The sequence below is a fragment of the Carassius carassius genome, chromosome 21, assembly GCF_963082965.1.
Source record: "Carassius carassius chromosome 21, fCarCar2.1, whole genome shotgun sequence".
NCBI lineage: Eukaryota > Metazoa > Chordata > Actinopteri > Cypriniformes > Cyprinidae > Carassius > Carassius carassius.
Genome location: NC_081775.1, coordinates 28,796,502 through 28,811,819, shown reverse-complemented (window position 1 = coordinate 28,811,819; position 15,318 = coordinate 28,796,502). Strand labels below are relative to the sequence as shown.

Here is a 15,318-nt window from a genome sequence, read left to right as displayed (position 1 = left end):
ACCCAGTGTAGTTTTCATCCAATGAACTTTTAAGATTGATCCCACTATTCTGATGTCTTTGTGTAATAACTGGAGTGTCATTCAACAATATGTCAATGAATAAATTAAAACATCCAAAGTTGCAGTTGCATTCTATCATGATGAATGAAGAAGAATTTTGAATCACAAAAAAAAAACATCATGAGCAAAAAAATACAGTGTACAAATACAAATACAGTGCATGTACTACTAAAATGTGATATTTTGACTTGAGGTAAATTAACAAGCAAGCCCTAAAACCTTCCTAGAATTTTTCACTAAACTAAATTTACCAATCGATAAAGTACCACACTGTACCTAGGTGAGATTTAAAGGAATAAAAGATAAAACTGTGCTAACCTTCAGGTAATCCAAGAGTTTGTTTCTTCATGGGAACAGATTTGGAGAAATGTAGCATTGCATCACTTGCTCACCAATGGATGCTCTGCAGTGAATGGGTGCCATCAGAATGAGAGTCCAAACAGCTGATAAAAACATCACAATAATCCACACCCCTTCAGTCCATCAGTTAACATCCTGTGAAGTGAAAATCTTTGTGTTTGTAAGAAACACATTTTTAACTTAAAGCTTCCGTCTAAAACTCCATAGTCCATAATATCGCTTTCTCCAGTGAAAAAGTAATCTAGCCAAGTCAGGAGAGAAATATGCACAGATCAAGGATGTTGATACAGTCTATAATAGTTTTAAACAAATATGTGGGTGGATTTTGATGTGAAAAGTCAACAGGGCACGGACTTTTTCACTGGAGGAAAAATATCTTGATGTATTTGTTTTATTTGTAATGAGTTAATTGATGAACTGGAGTACTGTGGATTATTTTTATGGAATACTGTGATGTTTTTATCAGCTGTTTGGACTCTCATTCTGACGGCACCCATTCACTGCAGAGCATCCATTGGTGAGCAAGTGATGCAGGGTTACATTTCTCTAAATCTGTTCTGATGAAGAAACAAACTCATCTACAATGTGGATAATCTGAATGAGAGTATATTTTCAGCAAATTTTCATTACGGAGCCAACTATTCCTTTAAGTGTTGACACAATATGCACCATTATAGAATTCAAGCACAACTGATCAGTTTTTTTGCTATCATGACAAAAATAATCCTAGGCATTTTAAATCATTTCATAAAGCTTGCATTTTTATACTGCATCTCTCTCCAATTAAATTTGGTTCACAAGCTTTTTAAATGTTTGGAACTTTTTATACGAATGTAGCTCTCTAGAGTGGAACAAAACAACCGCATCAAGAGTCTTTTCTTGCTTAAGGGGAAAAGTAATGCAAAGTGTGCTGTGTAGTTCAACTACAAACGTTTTAATTGCATGAACGTGCAACTTGACAATTATGAGAATTGTGCAAAGTGAATATGTGCACAGAACTTCATTAGCTTTAAATATTGCTATTTATAAGGCACAGATGCAGGTTGAGATAAACTGCTGTAATCCAGTGGATGTGAGGCTGATTTTAACATTCAACAAACCAAACAAACATACCTTTGGTCACGTTCCTGCCCAGCAGTTCTGAATAAATACACACTAGAGGTCCATTTCCAAATAAAAAAAAATTATATTGTTTGCTACCAAAAATGAATTATAAACAGGTTCAATCAGAAATCCCAGATAACCATGACAAATAATCTCTCCACTCTGAATTTTTAAAAGAGGAACAAGTACCGTTCAGAAGTGTATTTCACATCTGATACATGGTACCACAGACGTCCGCTTCTGGATTCAGGGGAACCGGAGAGTCTTCATTGCGGATTGTTCTCATAGGTGGGAATCATGGACTTGCGTGTTTTGGGTGGTGGTGGTGGAGGCTTGTTTTCAACTTTCATCGGTAAAGGAGGCGTAAACTACAAGTTAAATAAAAGAGGAAAAACATTTTAGCTTCCTAAAGATATTTGTTTAGATCAAAATACAGATGAAAGTACAAAGGAAAGTGTAAATGCACTGCTACTATTGGAACTGTTTTCTTAGTGCAGACTGTGTTTGCTGTGTCTTACGTCGGAGGTGAAGTTATAGATGCTCTCGCTCTCATGAGGGTGTTTTTTGGGTGGCATTGGTGGAGGGGTGCTCGTGATGTCCAGTGTGTTGAAGTCACTTTCGCTCGGGAGACACGTGTAACCTACAGGACGATCAATATGAGGTTTAATAATGTTTATACAGATATGATGAGGCATAATGTTAGCTATCTGTAATCAAATGCACATTTAAAACTCAAATATAATTGTATTTTTAGTCACGTGTTTCATAAACACATAAGCCGTTCTGGATTAGAATCTGAAATCAAAATGATGAATTTAATTACTCCAGCTGCTTTGAGAAAAGGCTATAAACTATCCGCCACCTGCAGGATCCTCACAAGTCATATACCCTACTAGCCGGGAAAACTTCTTTTTGTTTACAGATGTGACGTAATAACGCAGCTGCATGTTCAAATTTCCTGTGAATTGCTACAAGTACCGCTCAAATTAGAAAACATGAATTATTATAAACTGACCGCTGTGAATCAGGCTAAAGTAAGGCGATAGTTTTGAACACTGGCTGATTATACTTGCTCAAATATTGGTTTCGGATCATTTTTTACCCAAAAAAAAGTTACAGACTGCAGCTTTACTAGCAATGGATTCAAAATGATATACATATACACAGTACAGACCAATAGTTTGGAAACATTACTATTTTTAATGTTTTTGAAAGAAGTTTCTTCTGCTCATCAAGCCTGCATTTATTTGATCAAAAATACAGAAAAAAAATGTAATATTGTGATATATTATTACAATTTAAAATAATTGTTTTTAAATGTATTATACTTTAAATGATCATTTATTTCTGTGATGCAAAGCTGAATCTTTAGGATCATTATCACATGATCCTTTAGAAATCATTCTAATATGATGATTCATTATCAAAGTTGGAAACAGTTCTGCTGCTTAATATTTTTTCAGAACATGTGATACTTTTTTAGGATACTTTGATGAATAAAAAGTAAAAAAAAAAAAGAAGCTATGTTTTTAAAATATAAATATTTTGTAATAACAATATACACTACTGGTCAGTAATTTGGGGTCAGTAATGTTTTTTTTCTTTCTTCTTTTTAAATAAAATCAATACTTTTTTTCAGCAAGGATGTGTTAAATTGATAAAAAGTGATAGTAAAGAAAATATATTATTAGAATATATATTATTAGCATATATATATATATATATATATGTATAAATAATAATAGTAATTCTTCACAATTGTACAATTTTCACTGTATTTTGGATCAAATAAATGCAGCCTAGGTGAGCATAAGAGACTTCTTTCAAAAATCGACCCCAAACTATTTGAATGGCAACATATATTGAAAACTATTTATTTTAGAGAATAAGGACTGCAGCCATCACTGTAGCATTACCATATTCATGCACCATGGCAAAGGAAGACCAAGAAAAAAACCAATCATGTCGGTCCGTGTCGGATGTGTGGTTGTGCACTCACTGGAGCTGCGTGGTGTGTGTGGTGAGGCAGGCAGAGGGCTGAGAGGGTTCTGTAAACTCAAATTGGATGATTCTCCATGAAACAGTGATAGCGTGGGTCTCCGGTCTCCTAGCGTCAGACTTTTAGGCCTCGGCTGCTTCTCTGGAGGAATCTGCCACCACACAAACACAGCATATAAAATGAATCATAACTCCAATTATTAAATTAGTCTTTGCTACGATTTATTCCACTCAATCCTTCGATTTCACTATGAAATGACACAAATCAACACCAAACAGAACTCACTGACAGTCATGAACAGAGGAAATAAATACAAAAGGCACCTCGTCGGTGTCAGCACGTCGCCCCGGTAAGACCTGAGACTTGCTCATGCTCCATTCTTTCCTGTTCTTCTTACTTATCCGATTATCTTCCTCCGAGCGAGACAGATCCGAAACCCTGCTGTCGCTCAAGCGGGAGAGCAGCGAACTGAGAGAAAAAGAGACAATCAGATGAAACCCTTTTGCACACCTATACAAATCCTCTGAGCATGTCGTCCATGTATTACACATTTGTAAGACAACATTCTGATTGTGTATTAGTTTAGTAATCTGCTCTGGCAACACATTTGCTTTAAGGTGAGGTGCTTATTTTTTTTAATCTTAAAATATTTTTTCCTATCTCAGTTTAATGTGACGAGACTATAAGTAAGCCACCTGTGGGCTGAATGATGCAGAAGTGGAAACCTCCAAATAGCAACCACATATAAAACTTTAATATATATGCAATTATGTTTGAGAGATTCTTCTGAGATCTGTCTTATTCTCCCAGCTGTCTGACTTGGTAATTGCTACTTATTTATATGACATACATATTTGATTGGCATTTCACAAGAACACATCTGGTAAAAGAAGAAATGTAAATGTCAACATAAGATGCACTGATATAAAAGGAAGGTCAGTGAACAAAAGAGGTTTTTCAAACATAATTGGAAAAAGAGAAATGCACTAAATACTCCTGCTTCTGACTAGAAAAAAAAACATTTAAAAAAAAGCATAAACCATTGTTGCTATTGCTTTCAACTGAATCCTGAATGCAAAGAAAGAAACAATAAGATTTTCTAAACTCTTCTCAAGGACATGAACAAGTCTTATTTAAATGAAGTTTATTCTAAAACTCTCCAATTATGAGCACCATATTTTAGCACTGGTTGCTTTATAAAACATCACAACGTACTTCATTTTACATTTTTGAATTATGTTGTTAATTTTTGATAACCAATATTTGACTGACAAAAACTTTGGCTAAATGTAAAAAAAAAACAAAAAATTACACACATAATATATATATATATATATATATATATATATATATATATATATATATATATATATATATATATATATATATATATATATATATATATATATATATATATATATATATATATATATTTTTTTTTTTTTTTTTTTTTTTTTTTTTTTTACATTTATTCATTTAGCAGACGCTTTTATCCAAAGCGACTTACAGATGAGGACAGTGGAAGCAATCAAAACCAAAAAGAGCAATGATATATAAGTGCTAACAAGTCTCAGTTAGGTTAACACAGTACACCTAGCATGGGATTTTAAATAATATAATAGAAAGAAAACAGATAGAATAAAAAAAGAAAAGAGTAAGCTAGTGTTAGAGGTCTTTACACATACAGACACACACATACAATTGCATAATTAATGAAAAAAAATAGAATATAAAAAGATTAGAAAGGTAGTTAGATTTTTTTTAAAGAATAGAATTAGAATAGTGAGTGTTAAAGTTAGAGGGTCAAATAAAGATATATAAGATAATGTATATATATATATATATATATATATATATATACATACATACATACATACATACATACAAATATATATACATATATACATATACATATATACCAGTGATGCGCGGGTTGATCCAAAATGAGCGAGTGCCTGCAGTCACCCACGGTTACCCGCGGTTACGAGTCATCCAAAAATATTTGTAATGATATTCGGGTTGCGGTCGGTCGTCTGGGTCGTTTAAAATAAAGATGCCAATTAAACCTTTGTAATTTATATAGTACTAGACACGATTTTGAAATACATAGGCCTAAACTTTATTGGCTGAATAACTGGCGCATATAGAGTGACCACCTGTCCCGCTTTACGTTGTACTGTACAGCAATTTTACCCTTTGTCCTGCCTCACGCAAATTGAGCATTTGTCCCGCTTTTTCATTCGACCCTGCCTAATAAATACACGGATACGTCCATAGGCGTACTGTTAACTTATGTCCAATAGTTCAGAGGAGAGCAATAAAAGCGTTAGGCGATAGGCTGAGTAGTACGTCAATCAAACTGTTGACTGGTGCACGAACGCCTCCTCAACAATCTCACATTGGAGAGCGCGCGCGCTGTTCAAGCAGCCATTGCCACGAAAAAGAGAAGATGCACTTTTAATAGCGAATGGACCGCAACATTGCATTTTATACAAAAGCAGTTCTTCTGTGGGACAAGGTGCATGTGAGTACCACAGAAAAAAGCACATCATCAAGAAACATGCAAATCAGTGCAATCGTTTCTCAATAAACCAAATGACCCACAGGCTGACAAAGTTTGGGCAGCAGAAGTGACGAGCATTTATCATGCCGTACATCACACACATTCATATCGCTCTACCGACTGCAGTAACAAGTTAGCCCCAGTCATTTTTCCAGATTCTGAAATAGCTAAGAAAAAAGCTGTAGAAACTTTGGGTGATATTTTGGGCCAGCTAGTGTCTTAATCTTTTAGTCGGTGGTTTTAAAAAGAAATATAGGCAATATATTACAGAAAGCTTGAAATGTCTACTTTTAAACGAAAATATTCAAACCAAAATAAATAGGCTACTCTCTGATTACGTAATCCATATGAAATGTGCATTTCTCTCTGGCGTTCATGGAGAGTCCGCTTCGACAACTTCATCTTAGCAGCGACACAGAAAACACCAGTTTATTACTAAACAATTAAATGTCTCCTTGCTTATTGAGACACATTTATAATCATTACTTTAACCGGTTCTTTGTGGCAAGCCTTATGTGTGCGGTCATAACGCTTATTATCCTGTATGCTATAGCCTATTTAAGTAATTCAATTAATATAAAGGGGCGACGCATTTACTACTTTAAAAAAAAATGCGGGTCAGGAAGCGGGTCGGGTACAATATTTTCTTTTTTGCGGTCCGAGTTGCGGCCGGGTTAGTTGAAAATGTCGGTCGGGTGCTGATATATATATATATATATATATATATATATATATATATATACACGAGACTGGTTTCATGAGAACGAGAAAAGATTTTTAGATGTTTTTAAGAAATTCTCAACGATGAAAGGTGCATTTTAAAATAAATTTTATGAACTTTACAAAATTAAACATCTATTTTACATTTTATGCAGTAATAAACAAATGTAAACACTGCAGAAGGTTTTGCCACAAACTCAACTGACAGGCAAGTAATTGCACAAAAATTATAACCAACACTGGTGCCCATCAAGGTTGCGTACTCTCCCCACTGCTCTTCTCCCTGTACACCAACGACTGCCCCTCTAAAAACCCCTCTGTCAAACTCCTGAAGTTTGCAGATGACACCAAACTTATCGGTCTCATACAGGACAGTGATGAATCTGCTTACAGACAAGATGTTTAGCACCTGGCCGACTGGTGCATTCTTAAAAACCTGGAGCTCAACATGCTCAAAACAGTGGAGATGACCATGGATCATGGTTAAACCTGCCACAGGAGCTGCTAAAACTACTCAGCCATCATCAAGTCTGTTCTGTGCACATCAATAACTATCTAGCTTGGCTCAGCTATAAAATCAGACACCAGAAGACTACAGAGAATGGCTCGGACTGCCGAGAGGATTATTGGTGCTCCCCTGTCCACCCTTCAAGAACTGTATACATAAGGAAAAGGGCTCAGGTACATGAACAGTTTCTTCCCCCAGGCAATCTACCTGTTACTGTAAATGTTGCCCCCATTGTGCAATAAAGATGCAATAAACTTATAGTTATTTGTTACCACCTACATCCTCGTACATCCCTGCATCTATCTCGATTCTATTCTTATTCTATCATCTATAGCACAATTGCACATACAATTTAATTTATTTTTCGTTTATTTCTGTCTAATTAAATTTACATATGTGTATTTTTTATTCTCATCTTATTTTTAATGTCTGTGTATTGTTCTCTCTGTGTATTGGAAGCTTGTGACACGAAAACAAATTCCTTGTATGCGCAAGCATACTTGCCAACAAAGCTCTTTCTGATTCTGATATTTGGTTAATTAATAATTATATGGTTTCACTGAATAACTGTTAAAATACATAATGTAGTACAAAATAAACAATTACATATTATTACAAATGATCAAATCCTTGTTTAATACTGACCAGGCTAATTTAAATATCAATCTAATCTTCAATTTTTTTGCCACCTTTAGCAATAGAAATGCTACAGCCTCTATAATTTCTTCAACAAAAAAATTTGGACATCACAACCCTTGCAAAAACCAACCATGGTTTTATCGTAGTAAAACTGCTTAATTTTCTTTTGCATGAATTCTGAATGATTGAGACAATAAATAAATCAGGCAACTGTATTAATAAAATCGTGGCCATAGGTAACCTCCTAAAGCTACAATTGTATCTTGTAAATAATATAATTAAATTACAATTTATTTATTTACTTTAATATTTTATTAAAGTTGTATTTTTCACCCCTATAGTTATACCCCTATGGTACTTGACCCCTATAAGTGTTTTTTTTTTTGTACTTAATACATAAATATTTGAACACATAATATTTGACAAAGGGGGGCACAACAATACAATTCCGCTTAGGGCAACCATTTGGCCAGCAGTGGCCCTGGCTGTACGTTGTAGAAGTTCCGCGCTCTGTCACGGTTAGCCCTTTGCTCACACAACATGCGTATCGCACCCCAGCCCAAACGAACCTTGCTCTGGTCCACCTTTTCCAACTGAGCCAGGGATGGCTAAACAAACCGCTCATGGAGCAATCACACTATAGTCAAACGAACTGGGCTTTGGGGGTCCAACATGCTCAGGCACAGTTTAAGATTGCCTAGTGTGAGTACAATTCTACATACATGCATACATATATATCTATATACATACATAGACACACATATGTATATTTATGAATCAATCAGAGCCATTGGACACTGGCCAGTACAACCATTTGGAATGTCCTGAGGAAGAAAGAAACCACTGGTGTACTAAGTAAGTAACAGACCTCAAACAGGAAGACCAAGAAAAATATCAGCAGTCGACGACAGAAACATTGTGACAACTGTAAAGAAAGACCCTAAAACGACTGTTAGTGACATCAGCAACAACCTCCAGAGGCCAGGAGTGAAGATATCACAATCTACTGTTCACAGAAGACTTCATGAACAAAAGTACAGAGTTACACCAGTAGATGCAAACCAATCATTAACAAGAAGAATAGGAGACGACCCTTAAAAATTCTGGACAAAGTTTTATGCACTGATGAGACAAAGACTAACCTTTACCAAAGTAACGGAAAGGCTAAAGTTTGGAGAAAAAAAAAATTGGATCTGCTTCACGATTCCAAATATTCAAGCTCAACTGAAATAAAGTGGAGGTAATGTCATGTCTTGGGCTTGCATCGCTGCTTCTGGGACAGGCGCATTAATCCTAATTGATTATGTAACATATGACGGCAGCAGCAAAATGAACTCCGAAGTCTACAGAAACATTTTGTCTGCCAATTTACAGAAAGGTGCAACCAAACTGATTGGGAGATCCTTCATCATGACCCAAAACATATTGCCAAGGCAACAAAGGAGTTCATCAGGGGCTAGAAGTGGAAGGTTTTAGACTGCCCAAGTCAATCTCCAGACTTAAACTTATAAAGCATGCATTTTATCTGCTAAAGAAGAGACTTAAGGGAGTAACCCCCCCAAAACTGAAAGAGGCTGCGGTGAAAGCATGGAAAGCCTGGAAAAGCATCACAAAAGAAGAATGCAAAAGTTTGGTGATGTCAGTGGGTCACAGGCTTGATGCAGTTATTACAAGCAAAGCATTTGCAACTAAATATTAAGTCTTCTTCACTTTAATCTAGTTTAAGGCAACCTGTTACAATACTAATGGTCACATGAGTAATGTGTGGGTTCAAAACAAAAGGTTGTGTTTATCAGAGCCAGATGTGAATACCTGGAAATAAAAGCTGAAATGTTGCTCTCCCGTCTCAATTTCATCTTTTGATGTCAAACCCAAATATTTTCAATCTACAGCAGAAATTAAGGAATTGGCCTCACTGTTCCTATACTTTTTTTGGGGGGGGGGGGGTATATAATTATATTATGTTGTTATAAACGTATATAATTGAAATGAGGCTGTAATCAGTATCTGTCCTGTAAACTGTACTTTATGATTGTTCTGTACAGCACTTTGGTCAGTGTAAGCTGAATTTGAATGTGCTCTTTTTTTATTTTACTTCTCTTAATTTTTATCTCATAATATTCCAAATTTTCCTTTCAGAAGGGAAAATGTCATAAACTACATCATGGCTTAATTAAGAATTAAGAATTTAGTCATGTTAAATTAAAAATTAAATACCAAGAATATTTCCTCAGTAATCAAAGCACATACTAGAATGACGTCAAACGATGCAATGCGAGAAATGGAAAATGCATGTTCCTATGTTTTTCCCCACTAGGCATCATTCAATCACAATAATAACTGCAGCAAAAAATAAAATAAAATAAATAAATAAATAAAAGGCAAGTTTTCTGACCAGTTACGAATGACTAATTTGAGATCATTTCATCTGCATATACTCAAGGGAAAACAGGCTGATCAGTGAAAACTGGTTAAGATTGTCATTCACTTTTTTTATCTTAATTATTGGGGAGTTAATGGTAATTAAAGACTTGTTTAACAAGAATCCACTTATCCAACATCTACAAGAGCCAATTAAACACAGAGGTTAAACGGATTAATTTCATGTATGTCCACTGGCAGAAAGTGTAATTACATGGGAAACTGAATCATTCCGTGACCTTTCCATGACCACGGGAACTCTGTACTGCACCAAATTAGCCTTCACTGCAGAGCTGAAAAGAAAGGAGTTTATTTCTAGAAATTAGAAAACAGGATGCAGTGAATACTGACTCCTGGAAAGCAGGTCTGGAGGAGTTTCCATCAGAGGAGCCCGAGGCGTTTGAGATGGTGGACATCCTTCTGAGCGTGGAGGACATGATGTACGGCATCACCATCGACCCCACGCGACTCTTCTTCTTCTCTGTCAGAGAGCAGGGCTGGAAAAACACAAGCACAAACACTGACTTATAGTGTAGTTCAACTCAAACCTAAAATCTATCTTTGAACACATAAATGTGAATTTGCCAGTATTTAGAAATAGAAATGCAGCAAATCAGCATTTTAGAATGATCTCTGAAGGATTGTGTGAAAATTCAGCTTTGCATCATAGGAATAAATTACATTTTAAAATACATTACAATGGAAGACAATTTTTAATTACATAAATGAAGTCACAAATCAGTGAAGAGAGTTAATGAAGTGAGCATAAGAAAATTAGAAAAATGTAAAAAATCTTAACTTTAACCTTTTGAACTATAGTGCAAGTATGTGGAATGTTTTTACTTAGAGTATAAATTTCCAAGTAAAGCATACTGTAGCATGCTTCAGCAAAACAAATCTGATTTTAATATTAATTCATGATAGCATTTTAGGTAAAAAGTAAGGGTTGTGTTGTGTGTCATCTAATAAGTACTGCTTGCAGCTGTCTCTACATATAGCCTGGGATGGGAGAAAGTATTTTAACATCAAAACAATGACAAACTTAACCTTTAAGATATTTTCCTTTTGTCACCCAAACTTGTGGCATACGCAAAGAAAAACATCTTAATGAAGAGGCTTAAAAGTGTAGGTTTACTACGTTTGTGGGGACCAAATATACCTGCAAATATAGCAAAAATCTGACACACACAGACAACTGTCACTTCATCAAAGCAGATCTGTCCTCCCTCATGCAGTCTACAGTCTCACGAAACTGAATCTTGTGTTGTTTTAGCTGATTTCAAAACTTCTTCAAAGAAATTGTTAGACAATATCTCATATGAATCACTTCCTCAGATCTGAAACATTTCCTCCCAGAAACTACAAAACCTCAGTCTCTCACAAATCCTTTCTTTAGAGTCGAATCCGTCAGACTCACTAGAGTAATGACACCATAGAGTCTCTCCACTTTAGCACGCAGGTCCTGGAAGCAGGTGACAATTCTGTTGTGAAGGGGTTTGAGCTGCTCCGTGGATTTCTCTCCATGGATCCGGATCCCTTCATCAAGCAGTGGGATCTGAATGGAAACCGACATTAAAGCACTTTGAAAATGAAAAATGTAACACTCAACTGAATTTAAGACTTTGATGCTTTTACAGTAGCTGATTTAAATATGACAAAAAAATTCCATTTTAAATAAATACACGTTCTACAAAAATATTAAGCAACACAACTGTTTTTAACACTGATGAAAATAAAAAATGTTTCTTGAGCAGCATATCAGCATATTACAATGATTTCTAAAGAATCGAACACTGAAGACTTGGAGTAGTGATGCTGAAGATTCAGCTTCCCATCACAGGAATAAATGACACTTTACAATATATTTAAATAAAATCAAAAATATCTTTCAACCTGCAATAAAACTTCCCAATATTACTGATTTAACTGTATTTTTTATGAAATATGGTGAGCTTAAGAGACTTGTTTCAAAAACATTTAAAAAATCTTACGGACCACAAACATTTGAACAGGAGTGTATAAGCCATTTTTCACTAATCTATTTTGATACACACAGCCACACCTCTGTGTATATACTGTATTGTGCATTGTGTAAAGCTTTAAACACAATACAGATCTGCAGAAGTGTCACCTGCAATGCGATCAGGTGTTTTAAGACTTCAATGCGTTCCAGGTGGTCAGGGTTCTTCTTCATGTAGGCCTCTGTAAAAAACGCCTGAGGGGCAAAACAAAAATTTCAATTAATATCAGCCAGTGCTCCAGCAAACCTAAAGCCTCGAGGCACACATCAATTTTTCATATCTGACCTGGAGAAAAGGTACAGAGCAACTGTGGAGCACATCTGTCTGATTCAGCTAGTATTATCAGGTGGATAGCATGATTTGGGCTTGATTTCTTTTGGTTACAAATGAATAGAAGCAACAGAAGAGGAGAAAGACTAACCTTCTCATAGTTGGAAAAGCCACCCATGACAGCTGGGTCCACGATTCCATTGAGCATCATGGAGAGGGGGTGCACAGGAAGAGAACGGTCACATGCCTGCTGCTGCACCAGATTACTCAGCTTCTCATTGGCCAGCTCCATGGTTTCTATGGCATTGTCCAAAGGGCTGATCTCTTCCTACAAATGATTGACAACATTAGACTCATTATTATTATTATAAAATCTGATTGTAGACTACCTGTTTTTGAAAATAATTTAATATTTTTATTAAGCAAATGTATATTAACTAATCAAAGGTAACATTAAAACATAAAATTTTGCTAATTTAAAAGCTACTTCCTCATAAAGTGACTATTGTACAAAGCATTCTTTCAATTATAAACTGCAGTCTGACTAATAACTGTGGTTGTTGTCCAGCCCCTTCTTAAAAAGCCTGGTCTAGATCCTGCAAATCTAAATAATTTGTCAGCCAATATCTAAGCTACTATTCTTATCTCAAATTTTAGAAAACACTTGAATCGGCTCGTTAGAGTAGCCAATAACCTTTTCTTAAAAACTGGTTCTGCTAGAAACGTTGCCTTTTGAAACATGCTTTTGTCACTACTAGGATTAATTACTGTAACTCATTGTACCTTGGCGTGTCTAAATCTTATCTCGTTTGCAACTGGTTCAGAATGCAGAATGTAGGTTCCTTACTGGAACGAGAAAGAAGGACCATATTTCACCGATTCTTGCCTCACTACACTGGTGGCCAGTAAAATTTTGCATTAAATTTAAGGTGCTTATTGTTTGTTTATAAAGGATTACATGGTCAAGCTCCAGAATATCTTACGATCTCTTTTTACCTAGAAATTGCTCTAGAGCATCACGGTGTTCCATGACACTCTCTGTGCCTCAATCTCGTCTTAAATTAAAGAAGATCGTGCCTTTTCAATCGCTGCCCCTAGATTATGGAATGATTGGATCTCCTGATATTGGAAGTTTTAAATCTCATCTTAAGACATAGCTTTTTTTTTTACTTTTTAATTTGCTGCTATTTTATTTTTTAATTGTATTGGACTGTTGTTGACGTTTTATTGAATTTTATTCTTTGAACATTTTATGCTGTCGGTATCTGTTGTGTGAAATTATGCTCTTACTGTACAGCACTTTGGTCAGCAGCTGCTGTTTTAGAAATACATTTTTCCTTACCTTGCCTTAGTTCTGCTTGATCTTAGCTCAGCATTTAATATGAATGACCATATTATCCTAATTGAACGTTTTAAGTGTTATTTGGGCATCCAAGGAACTGCCTAAGGTGGTTTGTCTCTTATCTTCAAAATAAACCCTTTTCTGTCAAAATTGGAAACCTTTCGTCATCAGTAGTTTCTATTATCTATGTGGTCCCACAAGGTTCTATTTTGGGACCAGTGTTATTTTCATTATATATCCTTTATCTTGGTCTAACTTTTAAGAAATATAGTATATCATGCCCCTTTTATGCTTGCGACACCCAGATGTATTTGCCTATAAAGTCTGAAGATGATACATGTGTTAAATCACTCTTTGAATGTCTAGAAGATGTAAAATGCTGGATGAATACTAACTTTCTTCAGTTAAATGAGAAAAACAAATTATTATATTTGGACCTAGTCACCATGCAAAAAATAAAGCAACAAGGTTCATCATATGACACCGAAGACTGGAGTAATGATGCTAAAAATTCAGCTTTGCATCAGAGAAATACAATACATTCTCAAATATATTCAAAAATAGTCATTTTAAATGGTAATAATATTTAACAATATTATAGTTTTTTTATTTTTGATTAAATAAATGCATCCTTGCTAAATATTTTGCCGAATTAAATATTACATACTGCAATATATATATATATATATATATATATATATATATATATATATATATATATATATATATATATATATATATATATATATATGCGTGTATGTGTGTGTGTGTGTGTGTGTGTGTGTATACACGATATAAAATAATGTAATTATTTTGTATTTTGTTTTGATGTGTGGGATTCTTTAACAAAATGGATAAATAAAAAATAAGTAATACCTTAAAAAAAAAACAATAGTAAAACAAAAAGAAAAAACACACAAAAAAAAAATCATTGCACAGGCAGAAAAAGTAATTACAATTTTATGAAAAATTTGACCGTGACATACAATAATGAAATGAGCAAAATAAGGTATGTTTGTGAAAAAAGTGAATAGGATTCATTTTGATATTATGTTGTCTTTAAAATCTATATTTTTGTTTATAGCCACATTTGAAATCCAAAAAAAAGACAGTTTTAGTAACTCACCACAGACATGGATTTCACTTCAAACCACTTAAGGATTCCTGGGAAGCGGTACGCCGTAATGTAGGTGGTCCTTTCGATCCACATAGTCTGTGAGGTCAAAGACAGAGGGCCACATTTATACAGAGGGGTTCCAAGATCTGAAGGTTAATCATCTCCATTTATGAATTATTATATAGGGATGAATT

The 15,318-nt window shown here is 34.8% G+C and overlaps 1 protein-coding gene across 1 annotated transcript in view; it reads right to left on the bottom strand.

Moving 5' to 3' along the window:
- The window catches only part of LOC132098082 (dedicator of cytokinesis protein 5-like), a 61,466-nt gene continuing 46,148 nt past the window's right edge, over nucleotides 1–15,318 (bottom strand). Inside the window, exons 43-51 of the mRNA XM_059504204.1 lie at nucleotides 15,134–15,220; nucleotides 12,817–12,993; nucleotides 12,506–12,589; nucleotides 11,792–11,929; nucleotides 10,726–10,871; nucleotides 3,847–3,991; nucleotides 3,524–3,674; nucleotides 2,043–2,164; nucleotides 1–1,892 (exon numbers count right to left, since the gene is read on the bottom strand). Of these exons, the coding sequence (XP_059360187.1) occupies nucleotides 1,791–1,892; nucleotides 2,043–2,164; nucleotides 3,524–3,674; nucleotides 3,847–3,991; nucleotides 10,726–10,871; nucleotides 11,792–11,929; nucleotides 12,506–12,589; nucleotides 12,817–12,993; nucleotides 15,134–15,220 (1,152 nt within the window). The 3' untranslated portion in view covers nucleotides 1–1,790. The remainder of the gene's footprint in view (nucleotides 1,893–2,042; nucleotides 2,165–3,523; nucleotides 3,675–3,846; nucleotides 3,992–10,725; nucleotides 10,872–11,791; nucleotides 11,930–12,505; nucleotides 12,590–12,816; nucleotides 12,994–15,133; nucleotides 15,221–15,318) is intronic.